Here is a 24,160-nt window from a genome sequence, read left to right on the forward strand (position 1 = left end):
TTTTTAAATTATTTTTTGAGTATATTTTAAACTTAACCCTTCGGTAACAATTTTGTTTTTGTTGAAATAATTTAATGAAAATCATTTGCTTTTTGTTGGCATAATTCATGATAATTTTTTACTTTTACGGGAATTAAGTTTTGGTTTAGCATTCTTTCGACGATTAAAAACCATTGAAACCAAAACACCCACTGTTTTTCATTCATGATTTAAGTGACCAACTTGATTGTTTGGAAATAAAACGTATAATAATTTACATAATAGTGTAATCAAATATTGATGAATAAAATTATATTTCACTGTGACTATGTAGTCTAATACAATTTATAAGAAAAATAAGGGTTAAAAATTAAGAAAATCAATTTGGAGATTGTTTGAACCCCCAAAACTACCTTCCGGGCACGCCCCCGATTGCAACACATTCGTATAGTATTCATTTCGATAAAGGTAATTGTGACATTGTTGTACAAAACTATAAAATGCATGGCGCGTTGTTATTCGCGAGTATATACCTATTATCGCACTGTAAACACGTAATTCTATGTACCTTACGGTAAAAACAATCTAAATGAACGTTTCAATAATTATAATAATATCAATTACAGTCCGTGTAAGTATCGAACATTACATTAGTCCGATATTGATTTTGTACAAGCATCTAACTCAAAGTTTTTAAAAATGAAATAGTTAAACAGTCAATATTATTCGTGTGCATCCGATTAAAAAAAAAAAAAAAAAAAAAAAAGACTCCGGACCTAAGACATCGTACGGATCATTAATTCGTTCAGTTTTTTATCGTAAGCGCTGGTAAACGGTAGGCGCGAATACGCGTCGACACCGTAACCCGATTGTAAGGACAATGAACCGAAATCAACGCTCCGCGCCGAAAAAGATTAGCCATAGTAAGTGTTAACGATAACGATTGTCGACCCGGCCCGAATTCGGTAAGTTTTCTCGTTTTTCGTCTCTGGCCGTCTTGCACGCGCAATGTCCAACGCGCACGCGCGTATCAATTTGGCGGTCGTCGTCGGCTCCGGCTCGTTCCGTACGGCAACACCACCACGTCACGACACCGACGAACCGCGTAAAGGTCTCCGCACACTGCCGCGGTGCCGATGTTTATCCAGTATAAACCATTGGCGTACTTGTGAAACATTTTCGGGGGGGGGGGGGGAGAGCATAAATTAATTGCACAATTTTTTATGGTTGTAATATAACCCGAAACTTTATTATAAATGAATACTTAAAACTCACGTTGATCACTTGATATCAACGATAACCACGTTATAAAATAGTGACTACATGTGACCGTCACTCCTAATCCCAATTCGGTCGAATATTGATATTTTATATTACATTGATAAGTCTAGTCGATATACAGAAATGAAAAGATTGGCTTCTAATAGAGAAGAATGGAAAGCCAGATTTGCAACGACAAGGCAAGGCCTTTAGTAAAGAAGAAGAAGAAGTGTAAAAAACCAAGCGTGAAATAAAAAAAACTTTTGATATCAAGCACGATTATAATCAGTGAAAATTAAAAACATTTATGATTTACGTTATTTAAGCTGAACAATTAATTTGCATTATGGCATCAAAAAACTTCTCGGGGAGGGGGAGGGGCAAATGCCCCTGTTGCCTCCCCGCATGTACGCCACTTGTGTGAACATAATATATTTATATACTGCGTACAATAATTGTACAGTTAATCGATGAATTCCTATGCCATCGATAAACTGACCATTTATCCATATAGTACGTTATCACCGTATTATACTATTGTACATATTGTACTGGTTATTTTTACACGAATTATTTTTAATCAAGTTAAACAACACATTAAGCTACGACTTGAATGGTTTCTGGGAAATAATCGAAGTCTTTAGACTTCTGGTCCACTACTATCCAGTCCAAGTCTAGTCTACTAATATGCACCGTACATGTTAGACGGTTACCATTAGCGTATGGTTGATCAGTCGACTGAAAATACCGCTGCGCGGTGGCGGTGAAATCGAGCGCGCTGCGGTTTTTATAAATATCGCAGTGGCGATATTTTACCGCGGCCGGATCACCGCTGCAGTGCGCGGACTCCCATTACAATACGCGCGTACAAATTTAACGTCACCGCGGCACGGTGCGGGGGCACCTTAAACAATACGATCGGCGTTTTTATCGGAGTTCCGGTGTTCCGCGCGCGCCGGAAATAAACATCGGTGGCCGGCGACGGCGGCCCGGGAGATTTACCGCCGCGGCGGCGGCGGCGGTGGCGGCGGAATGGTGTCGAGCCGGGCGGCCGCGCGTCGGGTCGCGACCGCCGGCCACGCCCAGCCGACAGTCGATTGGGCCGCGCGGTCGTCCCCTCGGCCGCCGACCGCCACGCGCGCTCCGCCGGACGAACGACGGCGAAAAAAACCACCTAGCCGGTGCTCAGTCTCGACGCGCGCAAGCCCGTGTGTACGTCCGCCGCCGTCGCTGCTCGCCGTTTTTCGTCTCGTCGCACGCCGCCGACCGACCCTCCCGCGGATAACAGAGCATGCGCAGCCGCCCCGAGTGAAGTGCTGCACCACCGAGTATCGCCCGCTAAGGACGCGCCGATCTCCTCTTCTACCACCCGGACCCGTTGTTCGATACTTCTTCGCCGCCACGAGACTTTCCGCGGGCCTTTCCTTCCCCCTCCCCCACCCCGTCAATATTTCTACCGGAACAGAATCGTATTTTTCCGGCACATTCCGTCGCCCCCAGTGCGTATTCCGCGGCCGCCCGTTCTACCGGTGCGCGCGCGTCTCTTCGGCCCGCTGTCGTCAAAGTCAGCCCGACATGGTCTGTTCGTCCGTCTTCCGGCAAGTCCGTCGTCGCTGAGTTTCGGTAAGTTTTCAAGTGTGTGTTTTTTCTCTCCGTTTTACGTTGTACCCGGTGGTGAACTCGCAACACTCGAATTCCACCTTTTTGCATTTCCCCCGTCCGCCAATTCTTGTCGCGGCCCCTTCCTTATCGCGTTTAACGACGGCTTAAATTCGTGTACGAAAAAAAATGTCCGTAATCCAGTTCCGCGGATACCACTTTCTTCCCTCAACTCTTTCCCACTTCTCGTTCCACGTATTGTCGTGGTAAAAAAAAATCCCGTTAGCGAAAATTCTTCCAACTCCCTCGTATCTCGGATCCAAGGCTCCTGGAACGTTTTCGACTGCGTCACGTCTCACCTGAGCCAAAAATAGTGTTTTGAAAATTAATTTTGACTTGTTATTATTTACGCGTACATCTGCGGATATGAATATTTTATTAGACATCGCACGTAAAAATGTGTTTTAAACAAGTAAACGAATCCGATATGTGTCATCTTAGTATTGATCGTTCTGTATTTAATCAATTATTCTACGACGTTTATTTATGAAACAGACTGTTGACTTCAACGAATATACGATTTTGTAACACACTTTCAAATTTCATTTTGTACCCGTGCCCAATTTTACGCTCAGGAGTGCAAAAATATATGCTAGACCCGCAGAAGTACATACCGATGATATTACCGTACGGTTTATTGCTATATTTATAATAATTTATAATATATTTTTGTTTTACCCACCACCTGTATTATTACGATTATTATTATTGCTATTATTACCTTATACACATCGATCGCGTGCTCGTTAAATATAGTTTCCGATTTTCCATATAATACAATCCGTAAATAGATGTCGTCGTACGTATTGCCCCAACAATTGTGTATACGGACTCGCCGGGTATATATTAACACATTATGATGTATAAAAACTATGCAGGTAACCCTACCCGACGCCTTAATCGGAAATGGTCCAGATATCTTCTCAACACCCAAAATTAATTTAAGATTCATGTAAAGGTAGCTCTACTGTGAGCTTTCCTTTTCACCGTCCCATCACTGTCATTCCTCCATCAAATTTACTCATTGTACATAAAATAGTATAGATTGTAAATATTCAATAAACGATATTTTATTTAAAAAAAAAAAAAAAAAAACTATGCATTTTCAATGATCGTTTCCATTATTCGTCGCGCACCGCAACCGTCTACTGATCCGCACACTACTGGCTATTGTCAATGAAACACAATTATTGTTACAAATATTATCATTATTATTATTATCACCATTATCAATTCGTTCTTCAATGACTACTAATATTATACTAATAATATTACCCCTGTGTTTCAAAAAAATATTTGATTTCGAGTAATACTGGATCACCGCGCAATTTCGGTTAAACCTGCACACACCATACCGTCGTCTTGCGTAATATTGTATTCACGTAGCCTGTACAAGAAAATATTATTATTGTTATTTTCGTATATAACAATAACGTAACATGATTATTATAATCATTTCATACCACGTGTAATGTAATCGTTGCGTAACAGCGTAAAACCTATTTGCTTCGTTATAAATAAGCTAATCTTAAAATGCATAACCTTACCGTACATACATCGTTTCTTGCGTCGTAAAACAAATTTACCTACTCGACCTGATGAGACGTAGCCGAGGAACGTTGTCGTGTACGTTTTTGTTATTAAATGTTATTAAATTTATATCAAAAATTGTTATCAAATCATTGTCTAGACAGCTTTAGTATCTTCTAATTTCCTACTATTGCATTTAACTATTCTATGGAAATGAACCAGTATTATGAAAAATTAGAGTAAATCAGAGACTAAAGCATTGTTCATGTGTTACGTTTTACAAAATAATTGTGTTCAGTTATTTCTGTTGGTCGTTATTTCTTTCGTAGGAAATTCAAATTTATCATCAAACGTTATTTTCGTGATCGGTTTGTGAATTTTACCGAAATATAATGGAGCCCGTCCGTTAAAATTATCCAAACAGTAACGTTTTGTCGTGACACGATGGAAAAACCTGTTCAGTGAATTGTTGGTTTCAGCTGCTCAGGTATTGATTTCAAATATTATTTATTTTATATTATAATAAAATGTGTAGTACACTTTAGGATGTTGGTGGGCTTCCCGTAGTTCCCAGGTACATGTCTAAACGAGGTAGGCACGTTGATAACTGCTCCCTAGCCCAAATGTTCTGGTAACGCCATTTAATTATATGGTATAAGCTTATATATATGCACCCAAGTACACAATATAAGTACACACTTGATATACACAATTTATAGTATTTTATAGATTATGGAAAAAGTAAATCAATGTTGTGGTGGAATTTTCGAAATATAATTAAATTTTATATTTTATTAGTAAATTATCATTTAATATATAATCCAGATGGTGTAATTATAATCATTAATGATGTTTTAATTGCACAATATTTTGTACATATATCTAATAGTGTTGAATTCGATATGGGTAATAATTTAAATTTTTAAATCGCAAAAACATGACGGTCGACTTATTACATTTTTGGATATTTACCTATATTTTATTTTATAGTTATCTCGCATGGGATATACTTAAACGGAGGCCTATAAAATCGTATTAAAATTATGATTCAGCCTTTTTCTCGATTTGAAATAAAAAATAATAGAATCGTTTATAATAAATATTCTCATTGTGCATTATTAATGATTTATCAATAAAACAATTTTAAATAGTTATTGACGCATCGAAATATTATTTACTCGACTGAAAAAATTCTGGGGAAAATTCATATTTTGCAAATAATGAAAAAATTCTTATTCAAATAATTAATTCGTAGATTATAATATGTAAGTACTTATAAAACAGTGAATTATTGACCCAACATTTTTTTCATAGTTTTTTATTTTTTAATAAAGTTAATATTAATTTTTGAGAGTAAGTAGACATGTTTTAATGGTGTCTACTGACGTGTTTTTCTCATTTCATTAGAAGTTTATAAATATAATTCTTATTCTTGTTTATATATCTGATGATTTATAGTTTTTATATTTTAGCGAGTAAACATTGCCAAAAATCTGCACGTTATTTACAAACTTATGAATTTTCTCTGTAGCCAACTTCGTGTTTGATCAACAGATAGATTTATGTTTTAGTGTCTGCGTGCTGAAGAAGTCGAATTTTGTTAGATATGTGATATTACTGGTACATTTGTATTTTGTAACATTTTTCATTTATGATTCTACACCGGATTTATTTGTCTCTAGCGTCTGTGTGTCCATGTTAAAAACAACTACTCTTGCCTCTCATACCTACTCGATAAGAACACACACGTAAACAATTTATGCACATAATTAACGTTTAGTTTTCCACTGCGATTCCAAGTCTTAACAGCGTTTCAGATGATGATTCATGTGTTCGAGTCGGTGTGTAAGTCGCGGTGTAAGTAAATCCCTTTAAAATGTTCAACGCAGCGCCGTTTTGACAAAACATTTTTTATCTGAAACTCTGTTACAGAGTGTAACTACCATCGTGCCGGTTGAAATATATTTATATCAACAATAATGCGAATGGGTATCCGAGTTCCTCGTTGTTCTAACAACTGTACACGTGAAGTAGATACAAGTTTACGGTATAATTATTGTAGTTTTGTACATATGCCCGATTGGTCTGTGTTATTTTTTTTTTTTTTTTTTTTAGCTTAAAAACGAATTCGTCCGACGCCTGATCGCGGTGTAAGTACTACATGCGTCACTTGTCGTTTTTTCGTTTGATTTTGGTCCAAGTTTCCGTGCCTGTATAGATTTTTTTACATTTTCGTGAGCACATCACGACCGCGGTGGTGGTACACATTTAACATAAACTAGTGTGTACCTCCCGAGTGTATGTGTGTGTGTAATGTATGCGTGATTTTGTGTACGTATATGTATTATATATATCTACATAGAGCATATAATATACCGTGTGTACACACGACCACGTAAAACCGGATCCGACGAAACGATTTCCATGTTCAAACCGCACACCACACACGATCAATATAATAAGCGCGTGCGATCACCGCCACCGTCGTCCGGTCGTCTACCGTACGTGAATTGTACGATTCAATTTACTCCTTATTTCGCTCCTCGGGTACGTTTGTCTGATGATGGGAAATAGCGACAGGACTACCCGTCCCTTCGGCGAGTCTCGTTCGCCGTGCAGTACGCGCGGAGGTTTCTGTAAGTTTTGGCCAGCCGTCTATTGATTGAAAACCCGACGGTTGTAAATCGTATTATTATTATTATTATTATTATTATTATTGGAACGCGTCGTGCGTCGTTTCCATCGGGTTTTCACGGTAACCCGTCGGCCAACAACCCTTATCCGACCGCCGTCCGTGCAATAAAACGATATCAACGATGACACGTGGAGACCGATAAATCGTGTCGTGCTCTCGATTACGAGTTTACGCGGCGACGGCGGCCGACGACTGCGATCGTCGTGCACACGCGGCTAGAGATCTATCCGCCGCACTGCACGTGTACGCGTCGCCAGCGAGATTTACGAGAAGAACCGTCCCGGGATCGACGCGCCGCCCGGATCTGTATACCCGTGTCTCCGCGTGGAAACAATAATAAATACGTCGCGCGCGACGACGGCAATATGACGTGTGCCCGCCGAAAATGGTCACGGGCACCGGAGACCGGATCCGTTGCAACAACGGTATTTGGATCAAGGATGCGTCGTCGTCGTCGTGTGTGCGCACACGTTGCAGTTGTCCGGATGGTATACGTATGCTGCTCGTCGGCCACGTTCTTCACGTGTATTTTTATTACGTATTTATGTAACACGACAACGTGCCGTACAAACTAACCGCGTCGGTGGACGTTCAGGGGTTCGAGATGGGATATCATCCGATTTTCTATCCTGCAGTCCGGTCGGACCTTACAATCCAACGCCCTCGTGTGACTTCCCATATGTTTTAATCATCTGTTTTCTACATTTCGAAAGAACAAACCTTCGTAGAAGAAACGTTCACTTAGTCCTTGGGACAATAACGTTTCTCAACCCCTCTGGTGTTAATAATGACGACATTAAAAAACATTTCAATCGATCCGTACTAATTATAAGTGTACGACACGATTCGGCCCCGGTTCTCTCGGGGCGTGCCTGAGATTCCCGTTTTAGATCCGCGACCGTACCACCTCGAAGCGTGTAAGGGGTTCACAGAGGAGACTTCCGAAAACCCGATTATTCGTATTATTCCTCGCGTTTAGGTGTTTATTATACTTGGTATACTGCGCGTATTATTATATAATCATAGTTTTGATACTTCACCACCGTCAGCGGTATATTTATGTCCGGAAAAAATAATTGTATTCACTATTAAATTATCACATTTATATAGATCACTTTGTATAATATAATTATTCAATGTTTTTCATACCTCCAACGGTGTTTATGAATGCAAAACCACTCGTAATGTAATTCACTTATCATAAAATCAGATTTCTATCTTATAAATACATCATATACTTTCAATCTCTATACTAGAATGTGGAGTAGAAATAATTAAAATACAAAATTTTACATAATATGGATTGTGTCGCGGTTAAAGAGTAACAGTGGTTATTGTTTACTTTTTTTTTTTACTCATGCAGCCACCACTTTTAGTCTTTTTGGTTCCTTAAATCTTTTTTTATTGCCATGTTCGTATTTTATTTTTCCTGAAGATTGTGATTGCCATAAAAAATGTTATGTGTAACTATTATGTATATTATTGACCACATTAAGTGTCACTGTCACGTCGTGTACATATTACGAAAATGTTATTATCATTTCTATGTATTATCTGGAAACTGGTCCATCTTTACTTACGGAGTGTGCCAGTGGTGTACTGGGGACTTTCTCCTCGGGAGTTATATTTAGTGAATGGAGCAAAATACCCTTTTAAATAATAACAATTTTAGTGCTATGATTGTAATTACGTATTCCATTCGTCAGCTTTAGATTCTCCGATTATGGTATTCGCTTGATTATATTCAGTAATAATAAATATTTCAAACTGATATGAAAATATTATTTTTATAACTATATACGGTTATACCTTTATAACAATGTGTATAATATTAATTTATTATTTTTGAAATTCTAGCTGAATTACCCGGCTTCGCACGAAACAGTCTTAACCGAGACAGTTTTTAATGGATAATGATACTACCTTACACTATTTAAAACCTAGTTCGGTGGAATTGTCAAATTAAACGTTATGGTAGTTTAGGTTGTACGCTGAATTACCCGGTTCTCTATCACGAAACTGTCTGCCGATATCAAAATTTTTCAAATCCCTTCTTATTGCACGTCTAAAGTAATGGAGTGACTATGTCAAATTTCAAGTTCATACATTTGGTCGTTTTTGAGATGTAGTGATGTGAGTGGGTAAGTGAGTAGTGATTTTTGCATTTTTTTTTTTAAATAGACTTATTTATAGCTGAATTATCCGACGTTGCCCGGTAAGAAAATCGTGAATGTTCAACTCCTTTTGGCTGTTATTCACTGTAGAAGTTTTTTTTTTTTTTTAAAGAAGAAGTTCTGTCTGTATAAATTGTTTATTAAGTTTTTTAGTCTATGATCTTCTCCAAGGTCTAATCCATCTCTGTACCAAATTTCATCAAAATCGATTTGGTAATTTAGGAATGCATTAAGAACTTAGGTAGAAACAATTTTTGTGTTCTATAGTTATAGATTTTTGTTTCATTATCAATACAAATTTTCTGGTGTGAAAAAAATACTTAAATTTATGCCGAAATCATCGGGTAGTATGTCGTGGAATAACGTTTTGAATGTTATCAATTCATTTGACTTTAAGTTTTAGATCAAATGTTTTTGCTTCTAGCATTTTATTAATTATTCGATGGCAGTCAAAAAAGTTAAAAAAAAAATAATAGACCTATAATACCTCTTAAAATGAAATTAATATCATACTATGTTTATTTTCTTGACTTTTTAACCTTCTAAGTTGCATTGTATATGCCTACACATGTATTATACATGATCTGTATGTACCGTCAAGATGAATCCCGCAGCCGTACGGATAATGGCCACGCGCATTTGAATACCAATTCGATAACTGTCCGTTAGTGGCGTATACCGCAATATCTACTAGGTCAAAATCATCGGTAAGGTCGAACCGAAAACGATTGACGTTGTTCGATTAGCAGCCTGATATTGCAAGTGAACAATTATTATTACGGTGGACCCAGTAACTCGGGCCGAACGTCGATAACTTTCGACAAATCGGGTAAAATATTTGACCCCTTGACCTCATTAGCGTGTGTTGTATACATTTAATCTAAAACATTCGACCGCTCGGATTATTTTTACTTTCTGCTCTCCACCGGGTTCAACCGTATCGTCAGCTGGCTGGTGCGACCGCCACGGGAAGTGTTTTATCATTTATCTCTGTATCGCGTTTTGATTTACTTCTCCGTCGCTCCAGGTTATGTATACAGTACCATTAGGAAAACGCGCAATAACGCGTTGAAACAAAATAAAAAAAAATTTTAAAAAAAAACATCGGTTCAAAGAGGGACCCACTCGATGATAACCTTTTCGTATTTCGAGTACAATAATAATATTATTACATACATTATACGTAAACCGTCCGAACGCCGCCGTGCACAGATATACGTGTGGTTGCTGGTGTTAACGTGTTATAATTGTACATATTATTGCGGTCCGCGGTATCTACCGCGACTGCAACCCTATGCTCGTACGGTTATTATTGCGTACAATAAAATAAAATTTTTAATCCCACGTACTGATGCATCCGGCGATGCAGTGCACTTGGACGATATTTTAGTGTTCGGTAATTGTTGTTTTTTTTTTTTTATATATTATATATAAATATATATATATGTATGTATTATAAATTATACTACATAGTATGTTTTATATGTGTATGTACAATGAGAAAAAAAACCAGTCAAGAGTGAAAATGTATAATCGTAAAAATATTTTAAGCCTAAAAATAAAAATAAACGACCTTTGTATGAAAATAATAAAAAAAACGAGTCACAATCTACCTAATAACGCGTGTGCCGTGCGCGCGCAAGGTGTGAGGACCTATAAACTAGTTATCGTTTTGGACGACCCAAGAGTGGCGACGAGCAGGTGCTCTACCTTTATTCATAATAGGCTTATAAGAATATCACCTTAAATCGAATATACGTGTATACGGTGTTCAAGCCGTTTTGAAATAATGACGACATTAATTCGTTGCATCTCTTTCGTTATCAAAGCGGCGCGTTATAACAACAAATGTCTCCGAATCGTTTTATTGAAAAATGTAACTTTATAATATATTATAAACACAAACCAATAATTACCGTCTGACAATATATATCATACACGCGCATATCGATTGCGCGCGCGTAATTTTATGAATTTTATTCGTTAATCGTTTTCCAATTAACGATAATAAGTTATGATTGTACACATCGTCCGGGTAAAACAACGCATTCGATGAATATCGGCGGCGGTGCCGTTGTTCGTTTACCACCACTTGAGGACCACTTGATGAAAAATTCAAATAACAATTACCCGAAGATAAAATGTATAACGGCCGCTATCGATCTACACGCATGCATATCGTTCGTGCCGTTTGCCCCGCGTTTCACAAAAATTAATCGCACCACGATAGCCTACACAAGGATCGGCTGACGCAATAATCTACGTACACCTGAGTACCGCGCACGTATTTTTATTTATTTTTTTTATTTTTCTAAGGATAAACTTTGGACGGTAATTGTTCACAGTGTTCTCGAGCTAGCGCGCTTAATAACACGTGGATTAAACGGATGTTTTACACGGATTCTTACGGACATGACGCGTCTGTCCGTAGATAATACTGGCAAGACATGCGTGGTTTAACGCGTATAGTAGTCATTCCCAGCGGTGTTCATCAGTACAATTAGGCCGGAGGAAAAAATATGTAATAACGACTTCAAAAACGGTCGTGTTTTAATTTTTTTTCAGAAAACCCATTCGGTCACGGTCAGTTTAACTCGTCGAGTTTCCCAATTGGTCGGGGTTTTTTTTTTTTTTTTTCCCGTTAACGTTTCCCTTCGGAGCGGGCGCTGGTACACTGGGTATCATGTGCGTACGCAACGCGAACGGAAGAAATTAACGTTCGGAACTGCACAGCTCGCCGTACACTCGGTCGCAGCCGTTTATTATATTAATTTACGCGTCGCAGGGGGGGTGGTTTCGAATTACCGCCGGGATGGTTGTGCGCAACGACGTAGTTACAATGCGTGGTGTACGCGCGCGCGGCAACTCGAAAAATTAATATTTATTCGTTTTCCGCTACGCGAGCGGGTGCGCGGTGGTAATAATAACGTAACGTCGTGTCTTCGTCGTCGCCGCTGTTGCGGACACACTTGCACCAGAACAACGGAGAATAATAATGACGGGGGGGGAAAAAAAAAAACCTTTAAACAAACAACGTAATTGCACACTATAAAAATTAATCGTCGGACACTAGTGGAAGGCGGCAACCGAATGCAGCGGAGAGAAAAAAAAAAACGACGTGCACACAAAAAAAAAATTATGACCAGCTATTTAATTTTTTTTTTTTTTTACTTTCGGTTACGCTTCCCCGTGGGTTACATACGTATTTGCGCGCGTCTGTTTCCGCTGCTTTATCGTACCCGCTACGTAAGATCATGTGTGTTCGCGATAGTTAAATGAAAATTGCCTTCGTTCGACCGCTGCCGTTTCGTACGGGGGAGACATCGAGAACCGATGTTGCGGGAATAGCAAAATCCCATTTTTCCACCCCGTGCCCAGAACTTGCGGTGGAAAAAAACGCGTAGAACGGTTAGAACGCGTTTGAGGGATTTCGATTTCACTCCACTCGGTGAACCGGGAAAAATTGACGTTTTCGTAGATCTTCTTTCTTTGTTTTTTATAGTAATCGTTACCATCGATGAACTACCATTGCAACACGTTTTCGTTTAGACCATTACAATTCTTGTTACCCGCGGACAATATCAGCTAAAATTAATTTGTCCGTATTGATCAATCGAAATTGAAGCGTTTGTTTATCGATTTCCGATACGGATTATTCTTCGTTCCGCGCGTTTAAAATCGATTACTATCGATTATAATGTTATTACTTATATTAATACTTTTAGATTACCGTATCATAACTATAGTGACAGGTTTTAGCGATCACGTCATAGGGAAACACATATTTTATCATATTCAGACGATAAAAATAAAATCTTACACTGTTACTCGTATTGTTGATAACTATTTAAAATTCAACGAGAAAATGTTAAAAGAATTATTATTTTACCATGCAAGTTATTACACTGATTAATGTATTTAAACGAACGAAGGAAACTTTGATTCAGGACGACTCGATGGGACGCTATATGGTCAAAATAATATTTTGAATTTCTTGAAAACACAAATTGCATACTGTTATTAAGATTTTGTAAATCACTGTTGCCGAAATAACATTTTTTTTTTTTATGTTACAGCAGTTTATCTACTCTGTGTAATAAATTTAATTCGTACACCGAAAATCATTTCTCCGCTATAAATTGGCTATTTCGGTAAACCGTTTACATCTCTATGTGTGCCCGCTCTCTGGTATCGATTGTACGATATCGTACTAGTCATCAAATTGTTTAAAAACTTCTGATCCGTCCGAATTTTTCGAATCACATCGGCTTCATGGCGGCCAGTACCTCGACGACCTGTATGTATATATATAGCAGCGATAGCGGTAGGCATTAGTTAGTCGTCTCTCTGTTCGGTTTATTGGATTTATTTATTTTTTTGTTTGATTTATTTTCGCATTGATTTCTCTCTCTCTCTCTCTCTCTTGGTCCGTCTTTCTGCTCCCGTCACCCATTATTACCGTCTCGTGCGGCCGACACGTTTTCGCATCGTAGTCGTCGTCGTCGTTTTGCCGGTTTTCCATTCGGCCGTGACAAATCCGATGTTAGCGATTTACAATCGCGATAAAATTCGTGCACGGTGTGTCTGATACGATTTTCTACTCGACTCGTCGTTGGCAGCGGCGCACCAATAATAACTTCGTTTCGGTATGCGTGTATTGTACGCGCATAGGTATGAGCAGGTAACCACACTTGTCGTGCACCGCAATAATGCGCGGTTGTCGTCGATCGATTAGACACGATACAGTTCGGTTTGTTAGTTATTTTTTTTTTTTTTTGTTTTTCGTTTTACTCGACGTACCCGTTTACCATATCGATGATCTTATCGACAACGAACTGTTGTGGAAAAAAAGTGTCAACGGAGTCATAAAACTATGCGTGTTATATTTTTTTTCCCCCGTAGTTCCACCTCGAAAACGAATCACTGTGGCGGTAAATTGCCGTCTATGCGCAAGTTGAGCGAGTCATAATTGTTGTTGCAGGTACTTATTGTTGTGTAGTACACATTATACATGGACCACCTTAATATACTGCAATGTCGATTTTCCTATAAAAACTGAAAACTTCTATAATTTTTGTAATAATTTTATGTATAGTAATCTCTATCCGTTACGTAACGTGTTTAATATCATTTGGTATTTTCAGAGGTATTTTAGCGGTGATATTTTGGGGAATATACCTATATAGTTAGGTTAGGTTGATGTTCAGTACAAATCGAGAGCTAAATAAATTCAGCTTACTAAATAAAATATATAATATTATAATATAATGTTTTATGATGTTTCTTGTATTTATATAATAATTGACCTATCTTAGCTGTACTAGTGGTTAAGTAAATAAAAAAAATGATTTCGTTACTTTCCGATCAACCTCTTATTATTATTATTATTATTCTTTCATTATTATTTTTATATTTGATCGATTGCGCGTTACGGCTGTATTACACATTTTATGTTATAATTGAAATAATTTTAATAGAAAAAAAAACAACGTTCGGATTATCTACCGCGCGCGTATATAGGTAACATTTGTGTTACAATCATTACAGAGATAACATAATTTTTAGTTTTCTTTGATGTTCGTTTCCTCTGCCTATTAGTGACTACTATATTTTAATAAAATAATACGATGACGCGCTACGTTTGCCGGTGCTTTTTTTCGTATCAAATTTTTAACCACAGGTTGTGTACTAACAACGCGATTCGGTTTTTCTGAAATAGACCGGTGAACATAATTACGCGGTCATTATATGCATAGTGCGCGACCGTTGTGCGTATCGCAGTGCAATAGCAAAGAAAAATCCAAAATAATATGTATATAATATGGTGCCAAGTTCGAAAACTGTATTCGGCCGGTTTCGGATTCGTAGAGAACGCCCAAGCGTAATTATTTGCTCGCGTATATATTTATAGACCTGCGCGCGGTGTTCGGTGCGCGCGGGACGACAAAGGAACGTCCGTCGCGCGACGAGCCGCAAAAATAGTCGCCGAGGAAAAAAGAGAAAGGAAAAAAAAGACACCAATAAAATTTTTTGTTTGACGTGCGTGTTACGGGCGGGTAGTACGTTCGGTCGCATAAATACGTTGTATACACTGTTGTAGATAAGCTGTACTTTTATAAAACAAAAAAAATATTCTTATTATTTTTACGCCAGCGTTGTAAAAAAAAAAAAAATAAACCAACAAGAGAAGTCAAAACCGATCGATTTCGTTTCGTGAATGATATACGCTTGTTCATACGGCACTGGCCGCGGACTCGGATCGTCCGGAAAAGGAGTTACAGAACGGTGACGGCCGTACGTCGGCGGTGATGATGATAACCCCTGGATGGTTATCGCGTACCGACGGACTGTGCGTTCTTCAGCCACCGCCTCCGTAGCCGTTGACCTGCCCCCACCCCTCCCAACCATCCCGCCTGTGCCGTTTTCGTTATATATCTTTTCGTATTCTTTTCCGACTTTGCTTACTATCAACGCGCATCGATAACGCATCCGCAAGCGCGCGTGCACGATCAACCCAAAACTGTTTTTTTTTTTTCATTTTTTTATAAGTATTGTTTTCCAACACCAAACTGTTGCCCTCTCATCATGTAATATTTCTAATACCAACCGCGTGCTTTGCAGAAGTTCGCGAGCGCCCTAGGGTACGGCTTTGCTCCGTGACCCCCTGCAGCAGCAGCAGCAGCAGTTGTAGCCGTCAGCAGCTCTCGGACCATCGTCAACGGGATTAGTCGATGACACCGCCGGCAACAACGCCGTCGCCGTAGTTCACGCACGACACACCACCACGCGCTATCCGTTGCACGCGAATTACTTGTACAACGCGTCGCATTGGCAGCCCTGATGGGCGTGTTTGAAGACCTGGCCAATCAGAAACCCGGAATGCATTGGGTAAGTACGTTGTGTATATCGCGACAATACTTATGTTTATGCGCGTATGTAAATGTACAGAAATAAGTTCTCTTCCGCGCGGTGGCAACGCGTAAGTTGTGACGTTCCCAAAGGGTTCGTCTTGGTAAGCTAGCGTGATGAGGGATGTGCGGATGTCGCGTTGCAGTGGTGGAGAAAACGCTCGTCCGACCCAACGTTTTTCTGTCGCCGGAGGAACGGTTCATGTTTTTTTACGCGCCGGTACTAGGTTTTTCGAAAATTGCGTACCGGCACGATATTTATGAAATAAAACCCGCGGTTGTGCGCTGTTCTCGACCGCCGGGTCAACGGGTTCGAGCTGAAAAATATGCGATTGTACGCGTGTAATTGTTGATTATGTTTTCCAAACGAAAAGAATAACCGAAATTCAATCAAGTCAACACGGACGTAGACCTACTTTAGACTGTAATTAAATAATTTTCCAGAGACTTCAATAGCAAAAATTAATATTCTCAAGCCTCGTTCACACGGTGACACTACAGCGTGACATTTAGTATCCCGACATTTAGTGTCGCTGTGTGAACAATGTAGTGTCCCAGTGCCACATATCAAAAATGTTTGATATGCGACACCGTGACACAGGTAGTGTCGATATTGTGTTGTCATTATTATCATTATAACTCAATATAAATATTGAAGAAATGATATTGAATCACCAGATGCTAAATACCGAAGAACTACTTGCAATTTTATTGCTGCAGGAATAGCTGTTCTCATAGTTGTATTTTGCTTTTGTATAATTGGACCAACCTAAAACAAAATTACAAAATAAGTACTTTTTTGTATCATAATAATAAATTATTGTCTTACCTTTGGCAAGAGTTCAAAGAGTTCATAGAACATGGCATAATCAACCCGAAGAAAATTACAAAATGATCTGGGATCTTCAAAATGCAACTCCTTTAGTAACGTTCCTGATGCACCTATAATATCCATTCAACTTATCCATTTTCTAACCCAATACTCACGTTTTTTTGTTTTTTCATTCAATTCCAGAATAAGTATTTGTTCAAAAACATCTGCAGCTGCGTTTAATACATAATTATTGGCCATTTTTATTATATTCATATTAGTATTATAATTTTATGATTATGACCACATCGGAGTTAAATAAAAACGAGTTAGATTAAACTAGGTAGTAGTAGTGTAGTTACTGTGTTGTGCGTGAGTGCTGCAATGCTGCGGCATTGGTGTGAACAGAACACGACACTTGACACTGTGACATCAAACTTTGAACAGTGTCACCGTGTGAACGAGCCTTCATTCAATTAGTGTACGATATGAGTTCATATCATTGTACCAGATCGATCGTAAAAAATCTATGTATAAACGGAAAAACAATTATGATTATAAGTTATTATATGCTATTATTAATGCTAATGGAGACGTAATCGTTCAATTTTTAAAAAATACAAAATATTAAGAATGACTCGGATGTTTCGACGACTCTTTTGGAACATTTTTTTTTTCTTTTTGTTGTTTCTCATTACAAACGGTTGGGGGATTTCGTATAGTAGCGTGGTTGAGACGATTCGCCGTCGACCCGCGAATAATAACGCCAATGGGCCGGTCTGAAGAATATCGAGTGTTTCACGAGTGAGTAACCTTTCGAACAGAAAAAAGAAATCAACAGTCACAAATAAAATAACTGAACGCATATATATTATTTATAAACGCGCTATTGTGTATTATGCTTATTAATCTACTCACGGCAGCAGCTGACGGTTAGCGCTTCTTATAGGTAGGTACGCGTACACACAGTACACAACGTTTGTGTGCGCTGTGTATTTATTTGTACATCATAATTCATCGAGTTGTTAACACATTTTACAGTAGGTATACTCGTACGTATTTCGAAAGAAATCGCCTACGACCGCTTTTGCGGAGGATAGAAAATTTTCGATTAAACGACTGGGTTTTGATCGGAAACAAGAGTTAATGGGTCGTGGCCGCTTCTCCTCGCCCCTAGAACCGCGGTGCATATTATAATATTGTTCGTGGTACTGTTCCGCGGTTGTGTAGTATTATACTGGTAATAGTGGTAGTATTGGTACCTATAGGTGTCGTGTCGAGTTCGCGTATTGTCCGAGTTTATCAATTATTTAAATCCCTAACCTTATTATTATTATTATTATTATTATTATTATTATTATGTCGACCGCTGCCAAACAATATGTACAAATATGAATGCAACAACATAATAATATAAAATAATATGTAAGAAGCGTATTGTTCAAGAGCATCGGCAGTGGGAGAGAGGTGAAAAAAACAGTTCAATGTTCACGCCAAACAGACCGAGATAATGCGATTTTCCTGCGGTTCCCGTAATCCTCTTGTTGTTCGAAATTTGAGTGGCTAAATTCACCCTGTATGCGCACGTACATACTTGTGCGAATGAGCATAAATATCGCGAGCCGTCGGCGTGCGGTCCATCCTAACCTTCCTTCCCACCCCACCCCCTCCCATAAAATCGGCGATATAAATTCGTTGACGGGCCGGAATTCCTAAAACTATCCGAAAAATAATATTAATAGCGAAATTGACGATTGCATCATTGTCCGGTAGCTTTGGTCCGAGACACATTTATGGGGAATGAACGTGGTGTACGGTGTGATGCGTGTTGCGACTACGGGAATCGTCATATGCGATATTCGTGAGCAAGCAGCAGCGTAAATTGCAGCAGGTAAACGCACGTTCTGTACAGGAGGACAAAAAAATGAACGGGGGAAAAAAACGTGACTTCAGTATTTCCAACTGCCACCGCGGCTGCCTCGATCTCAGGGGTAGGCGGCTCGAGGCTTGTTCCTCGTTGTAGGGGAAACGGAAGAGCGGGGAAAAAAATGAATAATAATAATAATAACAACAACAAAAGTAGACGGGTATATTATAAAAATGTAAACGCGTGAAGTCCCGGGAAAAAGGTGCTCGTCATCGACCGAGTAAATATAATAACGATAATAATATAGTAATAATAATAATAATAATAGCGCGGGCTTGTCAAACGGTATAACGAACTGTGCCGAACAGTGGCAGACAAAAGCCCATGGTAGTAAATGAATAAGTAAATAAAGGTGAGGTTTGTGCGTAGAAGAAAGATGTAAATTGCGACTCTCACTGTGCGTCGTCCAAATTACGATAGTCAGCGCCATCAAGCAAAGAGTTATTAATGATTAGACCGGCGGTAGTCCGACAATACAACATTACAATATATAATAGCATTTATTGTGTGTACGTAAATATATTATATTTAGAAATACTGGTGCGCGTGTTATTGTGTTTCGACGAACCTTTCGACACGACGCCTGACAATAATAATACTCGTATATCCTTCGATTCCGTTCGTTACGCAAATGCGTTTTCGAGATTTCCATATACAAACACGCGCGCGCGCCCGCGTGCGCCTCCTTGGTCTAAATTTCGGTGCGTTTTGACCTTTCGATAGTTCCTATCCGAGATAATCGTCGACACGAACGTATTCTACGGACGATAATCATTTGTGTCTCGTATGTTTTTGAGCTGAAAGCGACGAAAATATGAGATAAACCGAATTTCAACAGAAATAATGGTAATAATTTTATACTATGACGCTAAATATTGTAGTAGCTGAGTCTTTTACGTATTTATTTATTTGATCGTCAACTGTGGGGTTACAGGTGACCCTTACGTATGTATTTATGTGTGTGTGTTGATGTGTTGGTGTATTATTATTACTATTATTATTATTATTTTTTTTTTTTGATTTGTCATTTCAACAAGGGCATACCCTAAGCGCCTGACATCTGTCCTTACCCTATTTGACCCGGTGGCAAACGAAAAAAAAAACAGGGGCATTCGAGCACAATAACCACTCGATAATACACTCGTCGTCGTGACCTTTTATATTATTCTGTTACGTATTTTACCTACGTATGGTGGTGAATGATATTTTTTTTAATTTTTTTTTTTTTTACTGTCGAATAAGTAGTGTGAAGTGTATATACGTCGTGCGAGGAGAGAATGTTGATTTGGTGAATTCGGTAGCGCAAGAATAACGACGGATACGCGCTTATATAACTCGCGCACGCCCATCACGTAGACGACGGACACCTTACACGTAGAAAACGCGACCCGGCCCGTGTGATTATTTGCGAAAATGACCATTGTCCCTTTTGTCCGCGCTGCTGCCGAGTACTTGACATTCGAGACGATGATGATGCTACGGATGACGCTACGTGTGAGGGCCCCCGTCGAAGTAATAATAATAATAACAATGCAAGTACAATAACGGAGGGATTCCGTAAACATATTATTTTTACCTCATTTCGAACCCGCCCCGGGGCCAACAATACGACGGGGCCGCTGACGTGCTCGGAAGCAATCGGTCGAATTTCTTCTTTGCCGTTGACGACGGCGACGACGTTGCACTTCGCGGACAATCGAGAACGCTGCTGCTGTACATAAGCACACGTTCGGTCGTCGAAATTAGTTTCGCACGCATGCACTGTGCGCAGAAAGAAATCCGAGACGTGTGATGCTCAATCTCGGTTGTAATAAAATCGCGCGATTTCGTCGGACGACGTATCAACGCGTTGTAACTAGTTCCGTCTAAACTGTTATTCCGCCGTATTCCACGCGAGCCCTTGCCGTTGTAATCACACGAACGGTCCAAAGAAAAAAAACGGTTTAAAAAAAATTCGAAATTCCTCATAATTTATTGAATCTATAATAAATTCGTCATTTGAAATACAACGACGGTGTTTTCGTTTTTTTTTTTTTATCGGCTGTTCAATGTCGATCAATTCCGTTCGTGCGATTCGTCGCAAAATGTCCCGTCGATTTGCCACTGCTACTTAAATCGACCTCAATTTCGCGTGTATTCAAGTACAATATTGTTATTACTCCGTGAGCCGCGAACGACTCGCACATATCGCCCCAAGCGTTTCCGATCTGGAAGTAGCCTTTAACTCGTTGGACATAACTGATGCGTATTCGATCGTATTCTCGTACGTTACAAGTGTGCAGAATTTCGACTGTACCACAAGTACGTAATCTATATTTAAATATCGAAACGTCGAAAAAGGTCGTATCTCATGAAAAAGATTGAATATTAAACGACCTAAGTTAACAGAAGTATATTCTGAGGTAGTGTTTTCCGGTGATGGTGATGCAATGAAGGATTAGCGTATGGGGAAGTATACGTGCGGGCCTTGAATATTTTTCACTGGTTTTTTTTTCTGTGCAAAATCATGCTTTTCTACTAAAAAAAAATGTATCTTGGGATTACATTTAATTTATATTTCTCCGCTCGAAAAATATCACCGTAATGCTCATCCTTCAGTTGACCGCGCAACGTTATAAACGTTTTATTTTATTGTTATCATTACGAATATTTATGAATACACCGTACGTTGTGTGCCTAATAATAATATACGTTTTGCATTCCAGCAGCATGACCGCCACCACACCATGCTGGCCAACCCGTACGACCCGTCCAGAGACCTGAGCCCGAACCTGCCGACCACGTCGTGCCGCGGCCAAGAGCTGACCAACGTGTTCGGCGGCGTCGCGGGCGCGGCTGGCCTGGGGCAGTGTTGCGCGCTGAAGTCGGAGTTCGACGACGACTGCCCGGACTGCTGCAAGGTGTCGCCGCCGACGCCGATGATGGACGAGGTGGTCGGCGACGACTACCGCGGCGGCCCGTTGGCGTTGCCCTGCAAACAGGAACGCGGTGACCCGATCGCCGGCCTCGTCGGCATGGGCTCGTCGCCCCTGGGGCACCAGCCGCGACACCACCACCATCATCACCACCATCACCACCACCTTCATCACGCGGTCGTCGGGTACGGGTCGCCGGAGCCATCCGCGTCGCCCGGCCTCCTGTCGTCGTACGGCGGCGGCGGCGGCGCGTACGGCGACTCGCTGCCGGAGCTGATGGTGCGTCCCAAGCGCGAGGAACCGGCCGAGGTGAACCTGTGCGACGGCTGCGGCCTCAAGATCCTCGACCGTTACTACCTGTTCGCGGTCGACAAGAGATGGCACGCCACCTGCCTGCAGTGTTCCCAGTGCTCCCGGACCCTGGCCTCCGAGGTGAAATGTTTCTACCGGGACGGCAAAATATACTGCAAGACCGACTACCAAAGGTAACCCTTGCTAACTTAACAGCGCAGCGCGTCGACCTTTTTACCGTCTCGATACGTTCGATGTTTTTACACGCGCGAAATTATACCCGTTAAGATCGCCGGTTCGAACGATTACGAACTTTTGCGGACATTGAACGCGTAAAGTTCCGATTAGAACCTCTTGCTGGGCTCCGAGTCGATATTTCGTCACACGTGCGCACGGTTCGCACGACGACTTTCGATTGTGAAAACTGTTTCCACGGATTAAAATAATTGCGGCACCGATGGGGACAGCCTTGCGCGGGGATTTAAATGAACGTTCCTCTCGCACGTACTCGTATATCTTTGACTTGGACGTTAATGAGGCGTCCAACGTGTACGAATATCGGGTAGACCGCGTGTACTCGACTCGGGAAAAATGTTGGCGAGCCGTGTGCGCTCGTATTATTTATACGGGTGCATAACTTTATCTCGGGTTCACCCCGAGCGCATTTATTATCATAATACAGTATTTGCCGTGCGTAAGGATTGTTCGTGGAAGTTCGACCGTTATTTACATATAGCGGATGAGGAGTCGGCCGATACGTATATAATACGGCAATAGGGTCGGCGGCGAGTCGTAATTATTCAACGTCTCCGGGGCGATAATATATTACGCGGTCGAAAACTTCTGGAAGCAATTAAAAGTCCTACGGAGGTATGACTTGGCTGCGGCGATCCCGCCGTACCCACCGCACGTACGTACGCACACATAGCGCGCATTACACGCACTGGCATCCGACCAACAGCGCTCTTGCGTAGGTACCTGCGCACACGTCCTGTGTGTCCTGCGCCGAACATATTACACGCGCGCTCGCACGTGCCTTCGTCCTGATCGTCGTCGTCGTCGTCGTCGTGACCGTTCGTTCTCGGACGTGAAAATATGTGTCGCGCGGGACCCTTCGCTCCGAGACGCGCCGTGCGTATGTCCATACGTAATGTATTCGTCGCGTTGCTTAATTGGATCATATACCGGGGGAATAGGAGCAGAACGTGTGTCGCCGCGTCGGCTACGAGTTGATAGTAGTGAAAAACGAGCGGAGCGAAACCGGAGTGCGTGGATTTATTTGAACGCATATGATTTCACACAGTCTCGTTCGGTCGAGAACACATCGGCACGTTAGAACCGGAACGCGTTTGTTCGAGTTTATACGATGCTGAAAACGTGCGAACGGCGATTCTCGTCCGTTTTAAACGCGACCCGTCGTAAGCGTTACGATAACGGGTCCGACTTTTGGAGCCTTGCAGTCGGTTTTCAACGGCCGAACGCGCGTTTTTTTTTTGTGGTAACGCACGTGTTTTAAACGAAATGTCCGTGGTCGGCCGCGTCGTCCGTCGAACAACTACAACGATAATAATTATCGTTCGTACGGCGATTTATCAAACAGCAGGAGTAACCGGTCGGCACCTGCGCGTCGCGACACGACAAGCGACGGCGCGCGCGCGCGCGGAACGCGTGTAAAACAATATTATAATAATAGTAATTTACATTTATATTGCCGTTCGGGATGCGCGCAATTATGTGCGTGCAAACGTCGCCGGACGCACGCACTCGGGTCTCAGCGTTTCACGTGCGATAACCATCGGCGAGGCCGGATCAACGGGCGGGGGGTCTGGCCGGGGCCCTCTTGGAGTGAAAGGGGCCCAAACGATTTTAAGCCGATACACATTTTTTTTATCATACTAAATTGGAGTAGTTTTATAGACATAAATTGCGTACACCTATTGATTTCATAAAATTTTATCGTGCAATCGACAGTTTGCGAAACGGTTGAAAAAATGTGTCGTTCCGCAAGCGC

At 40.7% G+C, this 24,160-nt stretch overlaps 1 protein-coding gene across 3 annotated transcripts in view; it reads left to right on the forward strand.

Annotated features, from left to right (window-relative positions):
- Positions 1-2,410: 2,410 nt before the first annotated feature.
- The window catches only part of LOC112686687, a 54,275-nt gene continuing 32,525 nt past the window's right edge, over positions 2,411-24,160 (forward strand). Inside the window, exons 1-3 of one of the 3 annotated variants that reach the window (XM_025559091.1) lie at positions 2,411-2,862; positions 15,919-16,185; positions 21,649-22,343. In XM_025559091.1, the coding sequence (XP_025414876.1) occupies positions 16,138-16,185; positions 21,649-22,343 (743 nt within the window). In that variant the 5' untranslated portion in view covers positions 2,411-2,862; positions 15,919-16,137. Of the gene's footprint in view, positions 2,863-4,757; positions 4,916-15,918; positions 16,186-21,648; positions 22,344-24,160 lie in introns of those variants that run through there. The other 2 variants (XM_025559093.1, XM_025559092.1) reach the window with 2 other exon arrangements.

The sequence above is a fragment of the Sipha flava genome, unplaced genomic scaffold (assembly GCF_003268045.1).
Source record: "Sipha flava isolate LNK unplaced genomic scaffold, YSA_version1 322_pilon_pilon, whole genome shotgun sequence".
NCBI lineage: Eukaryota > Metazoa > Arthropoda > Insecta > Hemiptera > Aphididae > Sipha > Sipha flava.